Genomic DNA, 20,366 nt, shown 5'->3' on the forward strand with positions numbered 1-20,366 from the left:
GTGTGACATATACATCTTGCACCAACAAAGATCATAACCAGCTGTGGTGTGCCACCAAAGGAGTTAGAATGTTTACGTCATACTGTAATATAATATTGCTTAAAGGTTATTGGTTTTAGGGAAATTATTATACACACAAGCAATGGGGAAACTGCAATTGTGGATATCCACTCAAATCTGCAAGTTTAGTAACTTTACACACACAAACACACGCGCGCGCGCACACACACACACACAAACACACACACACACACACACACACACACACACACACACACACACACACACACACACACACACACACACACACAAACACACACACAACTGAGACTACTGCAGCTGTTTACGGGAATTCAATTCTATAATTTTAAGACAGACTTGCAATAGTTAGAGTCTTGGCATAATACTAACTGCCTAAGATAATGCATAACTATACCATCGATAACTATCTGCCAAGTAGGACAATATATTTCACAGTGTGCACAACGTATTGAAAATATTAATCAATAAACAGCATAAATAAAATATATTATCTGCAATATTTCTTGACTTCCAATACCTCAGACCTCACTTTTCCGCCCAAAAGTCTACAAGAAGTCAAAGATTTCTGTCAAGCTTTAGAAAAGAAAAACGGAAAAGCAATGAGAGCCATGGACATGCACAGTAAAGAAAGACAACCTACACCAGAAGGCATCCTATTAGGAAATCATGGAAGAAGGATTGAGAGCCGAGTGCTTGAGATTGCAAAGACTAGAAATCTCAAATCACTAATAGCAATCTGTGACGGAATCGATGTTTCTGAAATCGAGGAATGCCAGAAAGAATTGCCATCCGGACCCAATGTCAACTGTGATAAGATTGATAACGTCGACAAGTACCGTACCATTAACGGCACGTGCAACAACAAAATGTTTACGTCATGGGGTGCACACGACCAACCGTTCAATCGTTTTCTGCCTTCAGCCTATGGCGGAACGGGATTTAATGAACCTGTTACAAAACGCAATGGAAAACGTCTGCCTAGTGCTAGAAACATTAGCCTAGAGCTCCATCCGGACAAAGCAGTTGCTGATAATGATCACAGCTACTTACTAATGCAATGGGGTCAGTTTCTGGATCATGATTTCACTCTTGCCATGGAAACCGAAGACGACAGGACGTGCAGGAACGACTGCTTCACGAGTGACGAGAGATGCTTCAATATTCTGATCGATAGCGATGATCCACAGTTCGGTACCGCGTGCAAGTTTCCAAGAAAATGCATTCCGTTGATCCGATCGGCGCCATCACCGGACATCTGTCGCCACGTTGTCTTTCCTCGTGAACAAGTAAACGAGATCACGGCGTATATCGACGCATCCAATGTCTACGGATCCGTGAAGAGTGTCGCTGAACGACTAAGATCAGGCGTCGACGGAATGCTAAAGACTAACTTCGACGGAAAGAGTTTACCGTTTGATTTTGAATGTAACCCAGACAAGCACGAATGCAATGTTAACCCACCCTGTATGGGACCGGTCTGTTTCTGCTTTCTGGCGGGAGATCGACGTTCTACCGAGCAGACCTTCTTGACGACAATGCACACTCTGTGGGTACGCGAACACAATCGTATCGCACGGATCTTGAAGGCAATAAACTCACACTGGAGTGACGAGGTTCTTTATCAAGAGACGAGGAAAATTATCGGAGCTCTTCATCAGAGGATCGTCTACAGCGAATACGCTCCTGAGCTGCTCGGTCACTTTGTGTTCGATCGACTTGTTCCAAAGTATCGCGGATACGACGAGACCGTTAACGCGGGCATTATCAACGAATTTGCGACGGCGGCGTATCGCATGGGTCACAGCCAACTGCGGAATACTCTGAATCGCCTCAACGACAACTATCAGTTGATCGACTCGTTTAGATTTCGTGACGCATTCTTCCAACCTCATCGTTACCTCCTAAATCCCGACGGCTCAGTGAGCAAGAACAACTTTGACAACTTGCTTCGTAGTCTTCTCGAGCAAAACTCTCAATTTATCGATCGCTTCGTGTCCGACGAGCTTACCAATCACTTGTTTGAGCCACGCACAAGTGACGGTACTCAGACAGGACCCGGATTAGATCTGGCGTCGCTTAACATTCAACGAGGACGTGACCACGGATTGCGCCCATACATCGATTATCGTACCTATGCTCTTACCAAGCTCAAACAAATGGATATCCCTATACCTCAACTAATCATGTCAGTAGAAAACAAGATTAAAATCGCTCTTGTTTACGGATCAATTGCCCAGTGTGACCTGTGGGTATGCGGCTTGCTGGAGACGCGACTCGAGGTAGCATTCCCGGTTAGCCAACGAACTGGTGGACAGCTTGGTCCAACTTTCTCCGTCATAGTTGCAGAGCAGCTAATTCGTTCAAGAGATGGGGACAGGTTCTTTTATCAAAATCCGGGAATTTTTATATCTCAGCAGCTTAACCAAATCGATAAAGTGACTCTGTCTGCCGTAATTTGTGCCAATTCGCAAATATCGAACATTCAACCTAAAGCATTCCTCGATTCGAATAGGAATAACCCTCGGATTTCGTGCTCGGATGTAAAGAGGAAACATGGCATGAGCTTCATCGCATGGAAAGGTCGGTTCATACTTACAAGTGCATTTATTTACATTGCAGATGTTGTAGCTTGTAATGCTTTCTGTGTAGTAAACACATGCATTGACAAGTGGTCTCCATTTATATGCAAATTCAAGAAGACTACCGGACGTTGCAAGTTTACTATTTGGCGCATCCTTTGTCGCAAAACATGTGACGCATGTGTCTAAGAAGAAATATAGAAATAAATGATTTTGCGTCACAAGTGACTAGTTGACTAAAAGTGTGACTGTAGTTTTGTTCATTTGCAATGTGCATGGTAGTTATAAATGGTCATGAGCTTTGCGGAAGTTGTGAAGATAAATTGAAATTATAAACTCTGCTATCCGCATGATGTCTTATGAAGAGCTAGATATAATTTTACAGTAATTGTAAAGCTACTAATGATCATCGCGACGCTTATAATTAGTATGCCAAATATAACATTGTTTTGACTCTCAATTTGAAACGCAAAAATGCATGTAGATTTATTAAAATCATTTTTACTGTCCATTAGCTCACATATGAACTACTCATTGCACGTGTACACACGAGTTGGCTCTGGAGAAAATGTAGCCATTGATAGATAATCCTTTTCTATCGCCTAAATTGATATACGGCTATAACACAAACACATAGACACACACACGCACACACACACACACACACACACACACACACACACACACACACACACACACATCTAGTTACTGCTTCCCTCTGTTTACAATTTGAATGACTTCTACCACATAATAATTAAATTTTTTGATCTCCCGAATTGGTACATGCCACGGATCTCTTGAGATATAAGACACTTGTATAAAAACAAGTATCCCAGAGTTAAATGGAGCTGTTGAGCCTTAGTGGAGGTACTGTCCTCGTAGAGTTACTCTTATTGCAATATGCATGCTATTACTAGACATTCAGAGCAATCAGAATTTGTTGGGTTTGTAAAATTGGGAAAGCCATGCAGCTGATGCAGTTAATTAATTAAAAGCCCACACCTAATAATAGTAGCTTACATTTTACAATACACAATTCAAATATTTTAATTTTATCTCTACAACAAATACATGCGTGTACTGTTGTCTGGTTGTTTTGTCCACGTGCCGCGTGCAGAGATCTAGCAAGAAGTTCGCGCATGCTCAAATCAAACTTCGCAATAGGCCATAGCCTCGTCAGGCGTTCGCGTCGCTCCTCCATGCAGCGCTTGTGCGTCAACAAACAATTAGATCACTGGAATGATACCTGAAAAAACCATTTCGGCACACCGGATGTTGACTTAATTAATTAAAAGCACAGATAGTCGCTGAGCATGCGCAGATGGCAATCTCAGCACAGTACCTGGTCTCACTCATCCAAAGCGCTCTAAAAATCCAAAGCCAGCCAATCAACACATAACTTATAATTATAGAGAGATTCAAGCATAATTTCTGGCTTGTCTCTAAACCTTTTGTTAATAATTTTAGGGCCTGATTCCCTACACAGACCAATTTTATGAAAAAAAATTATTTGTATTAACTTTCCTTTACATTTTCATTTCATCATCAATTGCTAAGTCTGCAATGTGACAATATTCGAAACTCCTGGCTTCACCTTCCAATCGACGTGCATTCTTGAGTAACCCTGCACTTCCGGTATTCCTTTCCTCCTAGTCAGAAGCGACGGCACAACATAACTAGCTCCATTCGTCTCTAAAGTGTACAAACAGTGTCTGTAGCTTACGTCTAGCTCACTTGCATGTTTCCAACCAACCTTGCAACTTGCCGAGAACTTCCGGCACACTCGACCGTAGCGCGAAGACGATATGCACGCCATTACAAACCTTCTTCTTCTATTAAGTTGGCAAAACTAAAACGTAGAACCAAAAAACTTGGCACGACGATTCGTCAGACGAGGTACAACAATCTGATATCGATTTTTACCTCCGTTACGCTGACGAGCGCATTTGACGTCTTTTCCATACAAAATTTCAACACCTCGAGGTAGCGAAAATCGTCAAAATGAGCTTGAGCGCACAAAAAAAAGATTCTAATCCTAACAGACTGTTTGCGAGCTACGTAGCCTCGCGTTCCCTGCACATTTGAGCGAAGCGAGCGCGCAAGAACTTGTTTAAACAGCGGAGGCGTGCATTGTTGTAAAGCAGACAACTTGACCGTTTGACTGTTTAAACTCTACTAGCAGCAACAAATGATAAATTATGTCATGAATTATAATGATTTTATTTTGTCAGTAGAAGATCAGTCCTCTCTTATTTAAACTATTCAAGCGATTTCATGCATAAATATCTCATTACTCTAAGGTTAATTCATGTATTCTATTTATACATCAATCCTTACTCTTTTTATTTTTTACTCTAACAATACAAATCAAAGCATTTAGCAAATAGAAAATAAAATTGTAAATTTAAAACGCAAATATTTCACTAATCGGCTAAATAAAAAAATTTATAATTCTTTATTAATAAATTTTATAGCCACCTTGCCTCCAGAATATGTTTACATGTAACTACATTCTTACCATTTTTGCTGCATATTCGTAAATATATATATATATATATATATATATATATATATATATATATATATATATATATATATATATATATCAATATTTATTGCCTCTTTGCCAACACATTGTTTGTGTGTTTGTAGACTCCAATTTCATTTCGAAGAAAGAGACACAACGACTTAACTAAAGTAATACATAGGTTTTCTTTTATAAACTAATATTAACACAGGCAACAGTGCCGTCAAAGTTTCAATCTTTGTCTATATATATATATATATATATATATATATATATATATATATATATATATATATATATATATATATATATATATATAGTATTTATATATATATATATATAGTATTTATATATATATATATAGTATTTATATATTAAAATACAAGATGATTAGTCCTTTCTTAGCCCTGGCAAACCATTTGAAGGAGAACTGTCCCGGAGGTGTATTGTTGTTAACTAATTAGTTTAAATTAATTAATGGCGGAGTGATAATGACAGCTGTAACTTGCAAGCTCTAGTATAAATTTCTTTTTCGATGGCTCAAAAATATTATATATTACACTAGTAATATTCAAATACAATTTGAAGGCTTGAAAGTCAAAGAATTTGAAAGCAAAATAATTTACTATAATTATGGTTACTGGTACACAGGATGAAGAAGAAGCGAAGCACGTTTGCTTAAATCATCTAGTGGATACTTTGCTACAACATCAGTAATTGCAGATGGTTGTTATACCGTTATGTAATATCATATGTAAAAGAGATCTGTACACGTCTATGACATGTGTATGCTTTACTGCGGTTTTAAGAAATTATTTCATTTCAAGAATAGAGACCCTGGAGCGACCTTACTCCTCTATACCTATAGGGCGTGACCATTCCATATACTCTACTTGCAAATTTAAAGCAACTAACTTGGACTCCTTTATTCCATACGGACTTGTCTGTATACTCATATCCCGTGTTTATGTCTCTTGCAGAGTAGGAGAAAAGCAGAGTTGTTGAAAACGCGATTATGTCTGGAAATGAAAGAATCGTTTCAATTTTGTATTTGCTGCTAGAAAATGGAAATACGACAAATGTCAGTGTGGTTATGTATTATTGCGTATACATGAAGAAGAGCGTGAAACGGCGCTGGCTGCAGTAGAAACGAGACTGAAAATTTTAAAGATTAATTAAAATTATACCTCACCTTGCAAAGTCAAAAATACAAAATGTGACAATAAATTTGAAAATCATAATTATAAATTAGTAGTAATACTAAACCCCGTAAAATAGTATAAGTTTTACTTAAAATAATTTTTGCATATATACATTTGTCCTATAAACTTTGATTTTGCTCTTTTAGATATAGAACAATAAATTATTTAAAATTATTTTTAAAAATATGCATTTGCCTTATGAACTTAGCTTTTGCTCTTTTAGATATAGAACAAAAATACAATTATAATTATTTTTACATATATACATTTGCCCTACAAACATTGATTTTGCTCTATTAGATATAGAAAAAATACAATTAATATTATTTTACATAGATACATTTAACCTATAAACTTTACTTTTGCTCTTTTAGATATAGTACAAAAATACAACTATAATTATTTTTAATATATATTTGCTTTACCAACTTTGCTTTTGCTCTTTTGGACATAGAACAAGAATACAATTATAATTATTTTTACATATATACATTTGCCCTACAAACCTTTTTAGGTTTCTTAGATATAGAACAAAGTACGATTAGAATTATTTTTACATATATACATTTGCCTTACAAAGTTTGCTTTTGCTCATTTACATATAGTACAACAATGCCGTGTTCTAGAGTGCAAGCGTGGCCCTTTACTTTTGTCACACCAATTTCACAACGTTCCTTCTACGATCACAACACCTTTTTGAGTTTGCGCAAACCTAAGGTATCTACAAGGCCTTGGAATTCATTGCATGCGTAACAAACAATACAGAACTCTGTGAAGATCTAACAAATGGAAACCGCCTATCGTGAATATACATAGACGTTATAGCAAGAGAAACATACGGGCAGCAATTCTAGAGTTTCTCTGCTTGGTTGGTCGACTTTCAGTCTGCCATGCGTTCTCCAACGGTTGCTATTATGCTGATAGTCTTATGGCTGTTTTCTGACACAACGACGACTCACTGTACCGCGCAATCAAGCAACTCTTCGCTACGCACTCTGCCTTCGCAGCAAAAGCAAGATTGGCCACGAATTTGGACCGAGAATGGATGCAATGTTTGCGACTGTAATTATCCTACCAAAACTGTTGATTGCAGCAACAGAGACTTCAGCAACGGCATGCCATCTAGCCACGAGTTTCCTGTGCAGAATGTTCTCGAATTGTAAGACACGGTAGTCGTTGTTTATCTAGCAACTTCGTTTATCCGGTTGTTATCTGACTGTGGAGTGTCTTTTGTGTGTCCCATTCCAGCAACTTTGAACATTGCAGTGTGCCATTCGTCGATAGCGACTACTTCTTAGCATTTCATAACCTCCAAATCATGTAAGATGTAGTAATTATTATATAAAGACTACTAGACTTCGCAAACTGTCTTTGATCAATAAAAAGTTATTCGTAAAGGATTGCAAACACCTTGCACAGGGGCGGATCCAGACGTGTATGCTTCTAAGCCGAGAGCCCAAAGTCATGTATATATATATATATATATATATATAATTAATATAAATTATGTATGTTTAGACACTATGTTTCGTTATTGCTATTCTTATAATTTTAAACCCAAATATTTTTACCTTTTATGCAAATAAATTTTATTATTTTTATACAATTTTGACACCAATGATTTAATTTTGGGCACAAAAATAAAAGTTGAAAATACGTGTTACTGTTGTATTAAATATTTTTTAGAAAAAATGCATAAAATTATTACTGCCGCAGCCTGCATGTTGATCATGATGTAAACAATTCTGTTGCTTTTTGCAGAAAGGGAAACTACAACAAGATTTCGAGTCCATTCTGGCTACCTCGACGTGTTGTCAGAGTGTAAGTAAGAAAACTATACTTTACCATGAACATAGTTGTGCTACACATTGTATATACACGTTTCTGTGTTTAATTAATGTGGTTTTAGCTATCTAGAGCACAACCGCATTACTTCAGTGACTAATTTCTTTCAAAGAAATTTATTCGCTTTGTCTGAATATAACATACAAGAATTGTGAGTTTAATCAGTTCTAATATATACACACATGACTAACTGATAATTGTATAGACAATTGACTCGAAATAGAATTCATACAATCAAGTCTGGTGACTTGTCCAATTTGCAACGCTTGCGAATTTTGTAAGTAAAATATTCTATTTTAATTTAAAATGTAGCTTTGTTTGATATTAACTGTGATATGCGCAGGAGTTTAGATGGTATGGTTGATGTAAATCTTCGAATTGAAAATGGAGGCATTACTGACTTGCCAATCCTTTCGACTCTGTTAGTATTATGACAGCTAGCAAGCATGTTTGCATCCGTTTGTGCATACACGGCTTTGTCAGTGCGTACGTGCATGCGTGCGTGTTTGTGTTTGAGTGCATATGTGCATGTGTGTGCGTGCATGTTAGTGTATGTTTGTGTGTGCGTGTGCGTGTGTGTGTGTGTGTGTGTGTGTGTGTGTGTGTGTGTGTGTGTGTGTGTGTGTGTGTGTGAGTGAGTGAGTGTGTATGTATGTGTGTGAGTGTGTGTGTGCGTGCGTGCGAGCGAGCGCGTGTGTGTTTAATCAATAAACGAAAACATTTTCGTATTTCTATCTCAATAATTATTGATATATGCTATTAGCAATTTGCAAAGTAGTCAAATAGATGGAAACTCTTTAAAGACGCTAGAAAGGCTCGGATTTCGAAGCGGAAAATTGTGAGCCACGATGTCACAAAACAATCATTGTTTAAATTATTTAATCATGTTTAGCGAATTGAATGTCAACAACAACAACTTAAATGAACTCCAAGAAAACTTTCATATTTTGCCGGCTGTTACCTTTCTGTGAGTATTTGTATACATTTATGTAAAACAGCAAATCTAATCTTTTAATTAATAATATTATTTTCTTCTATTTTGAGGATCTTAAACAATTGTGGCATAAAGCAAGTTCATGCCGGAGCATTCAGGCATCTTACAAATTTACAAAACCTGTAAGTCATGATTGGTTGGCAAGTGACAATCATTTGCATTATATGAATATTGAATTACTAGGGATATATCATACAACGAAATAGCTCAGCTACCAGACGGACTCTTCAATCATACGGAGAAACCAATTGTTGAATTGTCTGCAGCTTCTGTGATTCAATGTGCTAAAGAAACAATAAATTTGTATTTAGGGACTTATCTTTCAATCTACTTAGATCATTAAGCGGTGCAATATTTAAGAAACAGCAACTACTGATGCATTTGTAAAATTGCTTTTGTTTAGAATGCACGCAATTTCCTAATGCATGTATATCTCTTCATTTAGATATCTATTCCACAACCGTTTGAACGAAATTGAAGAGTCTCTATTTGAAACCGTTACCATTATGGAGCTGTGATCAACTTTTTGTTTAAACATTATTTTAATATTGTGTCAATGTTTTGTTGTTAGTGATTTGTCTTTCAACTATTTGACGGAACTTCCTCGAAGCTTATCAAAACAGAAGATTTTGGGAATATTGTATAAAATTTACTTATATTTGTTTATATTTCAATAGCATGTTAGCAGACATAGCTTACAATGTTTACACTTGTTTTTGTATTTGTGTTTAACATTTTGACATAATTAGAAAACAAATGCGTAATTACAATTATTATTATTAAAATGGATGACATTGACTTGAGCATGCTACTTAAAATTAAAACTAGTTTTACTTAATTAAAACAATTTACATACACATTTTCTATACTTAGTAATTATCTTTATAAAATGATTAAATGATTCATTATTTATTAATAAATTTTTGTAAATACCTTTGTTTTAATCTCTACTAATCAAGAACCTGTAAAATAATAATAATAGCACTAAGTCACATAAGCTCTCATAAGCTGACTCTCATTGGCTTTTTTGATAAACTGGCTAAACTCATGATCAACAATGGCCGAACAAATTAAATCAAAATTGAAACTTGAAAATATAAAATAATAAATAATACTTATTAAAAAATTGAACATTACAAAGAAAACGTTTAAATTAAAATCAAAAATTAAAATATAAAAAATAAAATTGATATTTATTATTTGCATCCGTATAAACAATATATATGTAAAAATGTTTTATATCTATACTAAAATGTTTGTGTTCATCCATTGATATGACAGGAAACTTCTTTTTTATAATGATCTGCTTTAAGTACATCAAATTGTGTACATTGTGCAAAGATATCAGAACTTTACTTATGCATATAGACTCTCAACCATAATGGCTATGTATGCATATGTACCTCACGATCACTTAGTTATTGACCGAAGAAATTTGGAAAACAAGTTGTCATACCACATTCATAGTGCAGTCATCTTTTGAGTTATGTCCATTTACGATATTTGAGTATAGGCATGACGGTATTTAGAATTGATTCAAGTGCTTCTTACTATTTTAGATATCTTGTGGGAAATCATCTAAAAACGATTAAAAGTTACTCTTTCACCAACCTCTTTCTTCTTCGTGAATTGTACCAACATTTAAATCAATTCACTTGTAACTTAGAGCACACCATCAATTTATAAATTTTTACAGATACCTTATGAGAAACAAAATGGAACATATCGAAGCCGGATCGCTGAACACTCTACCATCACTGAAGAAATTGTGAGAAGCAATAAACGGTTATTAACATTTTATAATATACATGATGTTTAGATACTTGATTGATAACAATTTAACATCTCTGCCAAACGAATTGTTTGTGCATTTGAGCAATTGCACAATGTTAGTAACAAGAAGCAATGTTGCAAATATTTAATTCTTTAACACTTTTTAATTTTTTTGCTATATAGTTGGTTAAATTGCTGCAAGTTGAAACGAGTGCCACGTGTCAGTGACAAAATAAATATGTAAAACAGACCAAATTACAAGAAGTTAAGGGTAAGTTTGTGCTCATATGATTTCTCAATAGACAATGTGGAACTGAAGGCAATGGAGTTGTATTGGAGTATCTTAGCAAACAGTCAGCAAATACCTATTCTCAATCTGGCTATAGCTGCCATTCTACATTAGATTCAAACAACTATCAATGCAGTGAATGCTCATCTGGAAAAAATGCTACCATTTTCGATGACAAAAATGGCACACTCGGGATTTGTCAATTTTGTCCAGCAGGTGATTGAGAACAGATACACACGCGTGCACGCACGCACACACACACACACACACACACACACACACACACACACACACACACTCACACACACATACACACAAACTGTACCTATAATTACTAAACTTACAATATTGCCCTAGGGGGCTGGTATTAAGATCAAGCTGGACAAAAAGAATGCAAGAAGTGTGTAGACGGTACTTTTGTCCAACCATTTCGGATTCCTGGTCGAAGTCCACGAGATTGCATGGTTTGTCCGACCGGCACAAACACCACAGTTCATGCAGGATTCAGAGCCTGTCCTTGTCTCGACGGTTACTACAGACTTGACAGATTTGATTCATGCTTAGCATGTAATGCCACTTCAGAAGGACTCGCCTGTCAGAATGACTTTCCTACAGTTATGAGTGGATACTGGTGGTCTTGGAAAAATTCAAGCAATCAAGACAAATTTGTGAAATTTGTCAGAGAAATCCGAATAGAAAATGATTCGTATAGCAATGAATCGGTTAGTTTTAATGGAGCCTTACCAATCGTCTATCGCTGTCCTCTGGCAAAGAGTTGTAATGGTGGAGTGACAAATGAAGAAATGTGTAAGAAGGGATATTCCGGTCCGCTCTGTTCTCTATGCGACAACGGATATTTCTTTTGGTCGAGCGAGTGCGTCACGTGTCCACCCGTTTGGCGTAGTTGTTTACAACTAGCGTCTATCGTGTTGCTCTTTGTACTTTTCCTGTTTCTTCTCTTCATGGTAGACAAACTGGCAATGAGAGGTAAACGACAAGCGGCAACTGTCGTCGATCAGATCGCCTCCAAAGTCAAGATAATTGTAGGATTTGTTCAAGTTATGGCTGGCGTTCTTTCAGCTCTGCGCTATGTACCTTGGCCTGAGATTCTCCTCGCTGCCGGCGCTTGGTTAAAATCCATCGAACTGAACGTTATTGAGATAGCCACTCCATCTTGTCTTAGTTCGCGCTTACGCCTTAACGCTCTGCAAAAGACAGTCGTCAATCTGACGGGTCAATGTTTGCTTTTACTATTGGTCTTCGCATACTACTGGATACGATATTGTGCCGTGCCGTATTGTTGCCCACGCTTGCAAAGTGACGACCGAAGTCGCTCTCTAGCCAGGAGATCGTGCATGAGAAACAGCTGGTGGATTATTTTTCTCGGTTATCCATCCGCGACTGCTCAGGTTATGTCCACTCTCCCATACAAAGTGTGGACATGTCATCAGATTTGTCATTATCGTGGTCAGCAGGTCTGTCCTTGGTACCTAAAGGTCGACATGAGTATAGAATGCGATTACTCACTACAAGGTAATCACAGAGTTCTCTTTTTAATTTGCTGGTCTATGTCTGTCTACGTACTGGTCTTACCTCTACTGCTGCTGTTTGCTCTTTACAAAAGGCACAAAATTGCAAGGGATACTCCGGATGATGATGACGAATTTATTCCTCTCCACAGCAGACGAAATAGTGCTAAAGATGACATACTCAACTCACTGCAGTTTTTGGATGAAAATTACGAAACAAAGTTTTGGTTTTGGGAATTATTAGAAATCGTTAGAAAATTCCTGCTTACATGTGGAATCGAGTACTTCGGTGGCAAAAGTCTTTCGGGAGTTGCCATAGCAGCAATGATTGCTAATGTATTTCTCGTGCTTCATGCACACTGCAAACCAATTAAGCGAAAATCAGAGCAGCTGCTGCAGCTTCTTTCCCTTATGGTCATTTCCCTCAGTCTCATGCTTGGAACACTAATTGCTCTGCAAGATGCGACCTCTAACATTCTCGCTGTAGAAGATGCTTATGATCGCAAAGTGTTCTCTATTGTGGTCATGCTCGTCAACGGTCTCTTTGTTATATTTCTGATAGGTAAATGTTTCATATTTATCAATTCGTGTTATGGACGTTCGGTAATTTCTGTCTCTTTCAGGGCGTTTGGTATTTTGTGGCTATCAAGCCATGAAGGCGGTTCGTGAAAACGAAGGTAGTTGCAAGCTTCTACAGTGGCTCATATTTTTCGTTACCGACGAAGATACTCACACACAAGCGCGTGTGAGCACACAATCTTTCGGGCAACATGGAAACGAAATGTCTGCTTTTGCAGATGACGAAGCGGAAGACAAATGAGAGTACACTACATGTTTACTGACTATAGGATTGTCTTCTAGCTTTAACTACATTAGACTACGCAGCTGCTATAGCTTTTTTGACGTTTGTTGTCCATGTAGGTGTACGTTCGCAATAGTTTAATATTCATTTATAGGCATTCGTTAGAGACAGCTTCTATTACATGATTGTATTTGCACCATGTCTTTTGCACCATTTGCACCTAAAGTACAACTTCCAGAAATTGGAATTACAACTAGCTAACGTTTGCTATTTGGTTTTCTCTGGACTGGAAAGATATTTGCAAACACTCTATAATTCATAGATGAGGGAGAGAAAACTTGTCAGCCTAAACCGTGTGCTTTATCTCAGGCAAAATATTTATATAGATATCACATTTACATAAATTTCTATTAAGAGTTCATAAAATTTTCTACAGTCTATACGTTTTCTGAAAAGCATTCTACTGCTCTCATAAACTCCATATTATATAGCTGTTTAATCAAACGTTTTAGAATGCTAGATTTACTTTACAACTCGGTAAGTGTGTTCCTTAACAGATGGCGCAATAACCTAATGTATGCAAATATGCCAAACGCATTTTTTTAAAAATTTTTAATGAAACAAACTGCCTACACAAAAAACGGCGAAATCTCTGTATGCAATTTACTGTTTGACAATTAAAGTCTGTCCCAGAATTAAAGTCATAATGGGTTTGGGGGAGTACCTTGGGAGTGGCTGAGGAAACCCTGCACCTTGTAAGGACCATATGCAATGTTGTTGCAACAATCAATTATAGATCCAGTTAGCTTCAGTTTACTATCCCCTCCAGGTAAACTAACACAGGTACTAGATAAGTAAGTGTTCCCTGTACGTACCCACAACATCCGAATCTTTTAGCTACAGTAGCTTGGCTACAAGAAGTTCTTCAGTAGATCTATGTGGTGTGCAACTTGGGAGGGCCTGCCTAATTAGCGGACATCTGTCCTTTGCAGCTGTGTAAAAATAATTGCAACGCATTTTCTTTTACGCGGCTGGTTGGAACTCAATAAGCCCCATAACTGTTACAGTCCAAGTTCTAACTTAGTAGTCTGCAGTCAATCAGAACTCAGATGCATTTTCAGAAGCAAAATGATAACAGTATCCAAACCGGAAACAGACTGTGTAGTGCAGGTGACGTAACAAGTTTATAGCAGTCACCAGAGATTCCATTTGGAGGTCCCACGCATTGCCTACACCCAACGCTCTCTGCATTGTCAGTTTTGGCTTTCAGTTTTAATTCTGGTCTGCTAGTGTTTGAATATTTTCTATCTATTTTCCAATGGCAACACAATCAGGAAGACATATAAGAAGTATAGAAAAGTCAATTGTGCTTTCCGTGAGAGATTTCTTTGTGAAAGAAAAGGAGGATGGCCCCATCCTTCTGGACAAACCGATCCAGAGAGTAGCAGAAGCAACAGGGATGCACCAGAGAACAATCTACAGAATCTGCAGAGAACATAACGATAAGGGACATATTGAAAGTCCAAGGAAGAGAGGGAGAAAAGAACACAGTGGACCAGTTAGAGAGTACACAGACAATTTTCAAGAGGCTGTAATCAGGAGAAGAATTCATAAATTCTACACTGACAAAGTCTTCCCCACATTAACACTACTCCACGCTGCTCTAGTAGAAGAAGAGGAGTTTCCATATTCAAGGGCAAGTTTGCATAGGATCATTAGCAGAATGGGCTTTCGACATAAAACTATGAACAGAAAAAAATGTTTATACGAACAGCACCGCATTGTGGCCTCACGAGCCCAATACCTGAAAGAAATCAAACGATTTCGATCAGAAGGTAGGCCTATTATCTACCTTGATGAAACATGGCTAAATCAGCACCATACAGTGACAAAATGCTGGACAGACTATGACGGGAAAGGTGGCCTCAAGATTCCTAGTGGTAAAGGAAAACGACTCATAATCCTTCATGCAGGTTGTGAGCAAGGGTGGATTGATGGAGCTGAACTGATTTTTGTTGGCAAAAGAGACTCAGGCGATTATCACAACGAAATGAATATTTTACATTTCATGGAGTGGTTTAGAGAGAAGCTGTTACCAAACTGTCCACCTCGATCTGTGATTGTGTTGGATAATGCCAAGTACCACAACGCAGTTGTTGAAAAAATACCAACCAAGTCAAGCAGAAAACAGGATATGTTAGACTGGCTTGCAAAGCATAAAATTCGCCATGAAAAGAAGATGTTAAAAGCTGAACTATATTTCTTAATTTGGGCAACCAATCCTGTTTCTGTATACCAAACAGACGTCTTTGCACAAGAAAAGGGACACAGCTGTTTGCGTCTCCCTGTTGGTCACTGTGAACTAAATCCTATAGAGCTCGCATGGGCACAAGTCAAAGGTTATGCAGCTAGAAAGAATACAGGGATCAGTGGTTTTACTATGGAGAACATTTTGCAACTTGCCAGAGAAGGAATGCTGGAAGTCACACCAGATCGATGGGCTGGCTGTGTGGAACATGTAAGAGAAAAGGTGGAGAAGCACTATTGGGAAGTAGACGGACTGATGGACGACCTAGTTGAGCGAATGGTAATAGAAGTAGGCCATGGCGACACCTCGAGCTCTGAGTCTGAAGAAACTGTTAGCGATACAGAAAGTGACTAACTGTTGACCTTTGGTATTGTACAGGGCGTAGCAACAGCAGGTAGCTAATTTATATGTCCATTAGAGTATCAACTTCAGTCTCAATTACAGTCTTTATCTTAAAGAGTTGAAACTAATTTGGCAAGCTATGCATTTAGAGAACGTTGATTGACATAACTCCACCCTCTATCTCATTATATTTCCAAAGTGTGCTGTATCTCCTCTCTAATACACCCTATGAACAACACGTTGCCATAATTGAATAAAGGGAATCAAGAGCTATCCAATGATGCCCGTATCAATCCCGTATCTTCCAAAGTGGCCCCTCAGCTGCCCGTTTTCGGTTGTGACTTTAATGCTGGGACAGACTTTAGTTACTGTCCTCTTTGCATTCGCCAAAACTTTTTTCTGAAACCTAAATGTTTAGCGCTAGCATGCATCTGTACTAGTTTTGACTGCTCTTGGAATTTGTTTGAACTGTCACGGGGTCCATGATGTCCATGCAGTTTGCATGCTGTCGATAAAGAGTAGTGCATGTATGGCAGCATGGCCGGATACGGTGATGCGCTCACAAGTAGAGTTATATATCAATTATCAGACAATCCCCAACATCGGACAATGGTATACGGAAACCACACGAAAAGCTCCTGCATCTAGGGCATGAATTTAGAGAGTAGTAACACGAATTGCTAGATTCATCTTGATCACTTGGCGTATTGCTGTTCACGGTGACTAAATAGAACTTCTGATGCTTTTCCAGTATCGGACACGCCCATCAAATATCGGACAGCCGCCGATTTCTGCTTTAGACGGTCCCAAAGTTTACTGTCTTTACTTTATAATAATAGGTACATGTTTCTTCTACTCGCAGTGATAACAACAGAACGGCATCTTTGCATGTTGCTCTTCCGGAAGTTTATGTTTGATAATGTATGTGACAGACAGACAGACAGACAGACAGACAGACAGACAGACAGACAGACAGACAAACAGAAAAACAGACAAACAGACAGACAGACAGACAGACAGACAGACAGACACACACACACACACACACACACACACACACACACACACACACACACACACAGACAGAACGACAGAAAGACAGACAGACAGACAGACAGACAAACAGACAGACAGACAGACAGAACAGACTGATTGACAGACCGTTGGACAGAATGACTTACTGACAGACAGGCAAACGAACAGACAGACAAACGGACAGACAGACAGACATACGGATAAAAAAGTATTAACAGACAAACAAACAGAAAAACAGACAGACAGACAGACGGACGGACGGACGGATTGCAACTTTATGTATGCATAACAATAACAGTCAATGAACGAAATGTTGAACGCCTTTATCATACAGAAAATCATCAAAATTGCACATAGACAACTTCGACAACTTTTAAAAATCGCACGAGAGTTACAAGAATTTACCACTAAGGGCAGTTGCTTTCTGTAGATAGTAAGAGCATAGGTACGATAATCGATGTATGGGCGCAATCCGTGGTCACGTCCACGTTGAATGTTTAGTGACGCCAAATCTAATCCCGGCCTTTTTGAACACCGTTGTTGTCGCGCGGTTGAAATAAGTGATTGGTGAGTTCTTCGGACATGAAGCGATCGATGAATTGAGACTTTTGCTCGAGAAGTCTACAAAAAAAATTCTCAAAGTTGTCGTTGCTAACCGTGCCATCAGGATTTAGGAGGTAACGATGAGATTGGAAAAATGAGTCGCGAAATCTGAATGAGTCGATCTGGCCGTAGTTGTTGTTGAAGAGAGTTAGAGTGTTACGCAGTTGACTGTGACCCATGCGATAGGCTGCCGTCGCAAATTCGTTAAGAATGCCCGCGTTGACGGTCTCGTCATATGCGACATACCGCGGAACGATTCGTTTGAAAACTTCACGGCCGAGTAGTTCGGGACCGTCCAAGTTGTAGACGACCCTTTGATGAAGAGCTCCGACAATTTTTCGTGTTTCCTGACAGAGTCTCTCGTGATCCCAGTTTGAGTTGATCTTCTTTAGTTCGCACACGATACGATTGTGCTCGCGCAACCACAAAGTGTGCATCGTCGTCGGAAACGTTTGCTCTGTAGATCGTCGATCGCCAGCTAGAAAGCAGAAACAGATCGGTCCCGTGCATGGAGGATTGGGTACGCATTCCTTCTTTGAATCATTAGATTTAGGATTGCAGCAGAAGTCAAATGGTACACTTTGTCCTTCAAAGTTGGTTTTCAGAAATTCGCCTCATTTTGTTCTCAGGCGTTCGGCAAGTGCTTCGTTAGATCCGTAAACGTTAGTGGCATCAATGTAAGAAGTGATCTCTTTGATTTGCTCACGAGGGAAGATAACATTGTGGCAGCTGTCTGGCGACGGTGCCGATCGAATTAATGGAATACATTTTCTTGGAAATTCAGCCTGCGTACCAAATTGTGGATCATTACTTTTGATTGGAATGTTGAAGCATGTTCTGTTAGTCGTCTTGCAGTTATTCTTGCATTCCATGTCGTCCCTGCTTTCCATAGCCAAAGTAAAGTCATGATCAAGAAATCGACCCCATTGCGTCAGCATGTAACTATGGTCGTGGTCTGGGAATTGCTTATCAGGATGAATTTCGAGACTGATTCTTCTGGTAGTAGGCAGTTCTTTCCCGGCACGTTACGTCACCGGTTCATTATTATCCTCTTCCTCCATAGACTGATGGCAGAAAACGGAGAAATGGTGTACTATGCGCACCCAAAGACGAAAACCTCTTGCTATTGCACTTTCCGTCAGTAGTACGTAACTTATCAACGTTGGCAACTCGACCACATTCATCATTGGTACCTGACGCCAAATCCTTTTTGCATTGTTCAATTTGTGACGCGTCGATTTTGTCACACATATCTTCTATTGTTTGAGATTTTAGCTTTAGCCTGCTTCATCACTTGAGCTTCTATAGACAGTCCTTCGTTTACAATTATGATTCTTTCCGCTGTAACTTGTCTTTTCTTTTTGTGGATAGCCATGGCCGTAATTGTATTTGCCTTTTCTGGCCGGGTGGCACAAATCTCTTTAACTTCACTCAGACATTTCGATAGGAATTCTTGATATTCTAGTAGCAAATAACAAATTTACGATTTTGGTAATCATAGTCTACTCTTTCCATCTTGTCTATGTTCATGCATAACTGTCTACATGGAATTCGACTAATAGTAAACGACCTTATAAGCTTGCACAAACGTTAGAACTAGAAGGAACATTCAAACAGATCTACATGAAAAGAGACAAACGATACATGGTACTACAGGAAAACGTACAATGAACAATGACCGCTCTAATCGCATACAAATCAACAGAGAAACAAAAAACAACCAAACGAACCAGAGAGCAAAGCAAAGGAAGGGATACGCGTTGCCAAATAGCACAACACACAAACGTTCAGTCAGTATTTCTTCCTATTTTAATAGGTTAGTAGGATGTCTTGGTGGCTGAGACATTAGGCCGAATCCAACCTACACGTTTCATGCACCAAGCGCTACACGGATAGTGTGTCGATTTCTACAGGAAAAAACGAGAAGAACAAGATTAGCATTCATTCAGCACATCCGGGACCTCGCAACAGCGATTGCACGCGACGTACTGTACGCTCAGACTGCGTCTCTGCGGTCAGAACACTACAGTATCTTGGCCGTACAAAGAATGCAGGGGCGGCGGAGCCGGGGGGGCTGGGGGGGGGGGCTAGAGCCCCCCCAACTTTATCAACTTTATGCTGTAGAATTTCTGCTTTCTGTAATGTTTACCCTTTCAGCCCCCTCAACTTTCAACTCGCTCCGCCGCCCCTGGAATGGGTCATGTATTTAGAATGCGTGTTGTAATAAGTAAGGCATATGGACAAAATGGACAAAAATATGGACAAATGTCGAGCCCCGCACGCCATTCGTGAAGGACGTCAACATTAGGGTCAGTTGCGAAGATAGCTCCCCTTGCCTCTAGAGACAGGACCTCCATGCGCTACGTGGATGGTTAGGGCCAGTGCTACCAGCTACCTGGAGCTTGGCCTGAGTCATCCATGGGCAATGACAATGGCGGAGCTCTGGAACTAGACACCAAGTCCCACAAGTATCCGTCTGCTGCATGATGTTACTTG

General features: G+C 38.8%; 4 protein-coding genes across 4 annotated transcripts; 3 read left to right on the forward strand and 1 right to left on the reverse strand.

The window, feature by feature from the left end:
- The first annotated feature begins 650 nt into the window (after positions 1-650).
- On the forward strand, positions 651-2,810 carry LOC134187603 (peroxidasin homolog). Its single transcript, XM_062655755.1, has one exon. It carries the CDS (start codon positions 651-653, stop codon positions 2,808-2,810), a length of 2,160 nt encoding a protein of 719 aa, XP_062511739.1.
- Positions 2,811-12,714: 9,904 nt separating this feature from the next.
- LOC134188373 (uncharacterized) lies at positions 12,715-13,773 on the forward strand. The gene is made up of 2 exons (XM_062656561.1): positions 12,715-13,342; positions 13,404-13,773. The coding sequence occupies exons 1-2, from the start codon at positions 12,754-12,756 to the stop codon at positions 13,598-13,600; spliced, it is 786 nt and encodes a 261-aa protein (XP_062512545.1). The 5' UTR covers positions 12,715-12,753; the 3' UTR covers positions 13,601-13,773.
- A 1,127-nt stretch (positions 13,774-14,900) lies between these two features.
- LOC134187604 (uncharacterized) lies at positions 14,901-16,578 on the forward strand. Its single transcript, XM_062655756.1, has one exon. It carries the CDS (start codon positions 14,901-14,903, stop codon positions 16,242-16,244), a length of 1,344 nt encoding a protein of 447 aa, XP_062511740.1. The 3' UTR covers positions 16,245-16,578.
- Positions 16,378-18,808, reverse strand: LOC134187605 (peroxidasin homolog). The gene is given in 3 exon segments (XM_062655757.1): positions 16,378-16,458; positions 17,673-17,790; positions 17,850-18,808. Coding segments are annotated over 3 exon segments (1,158 nt in total).
- Positions 18,809-20,366: the final 1,558 nt, after the last annotated feature.

This window comes from Corticium candelabrum, chromosome 12, assembly GCF_963422355.1.
Source record: "Corticium candelabrum chromosome 12, ooCorCand1.1, whole genome shotgun sequence".
Lineage (NCBI taxonomy): Eukaryota > Metazoa > Porifera > Homoscleromorpha > Homosclerophorida > Plakinidae > Corticium > Corticium candelabrum.

Coding starts and splice junctions, on each gene's coding strand:
- LOC134188373 (XM_062656561.1), top strand. CDS start 12,754: ATGAGTATAGAATGCGATTACTCACTACAAGGTAATCACAGAGTTCTC. Junction 13,343..13,403: donor CTTTGTTATATTTCTGATAG/GTAAATGTTTCA, acceptor TGTCTCTTTCAG/GGCGTTTGGTATTTTGTGGC.
- LOC134187604 (XM_062655756.1), top strand. CDS start 14,901: ATGGCAACACAATCAGGAAGACATATAAGAAGTATAGAAAAGTCAATT.
- LOC134187603 (XM_062655755.1), top strand. CDS start 651: ATGGACATGCACAGTAAAGAAAGACAACCTACACCAGAAGGCATCCTA.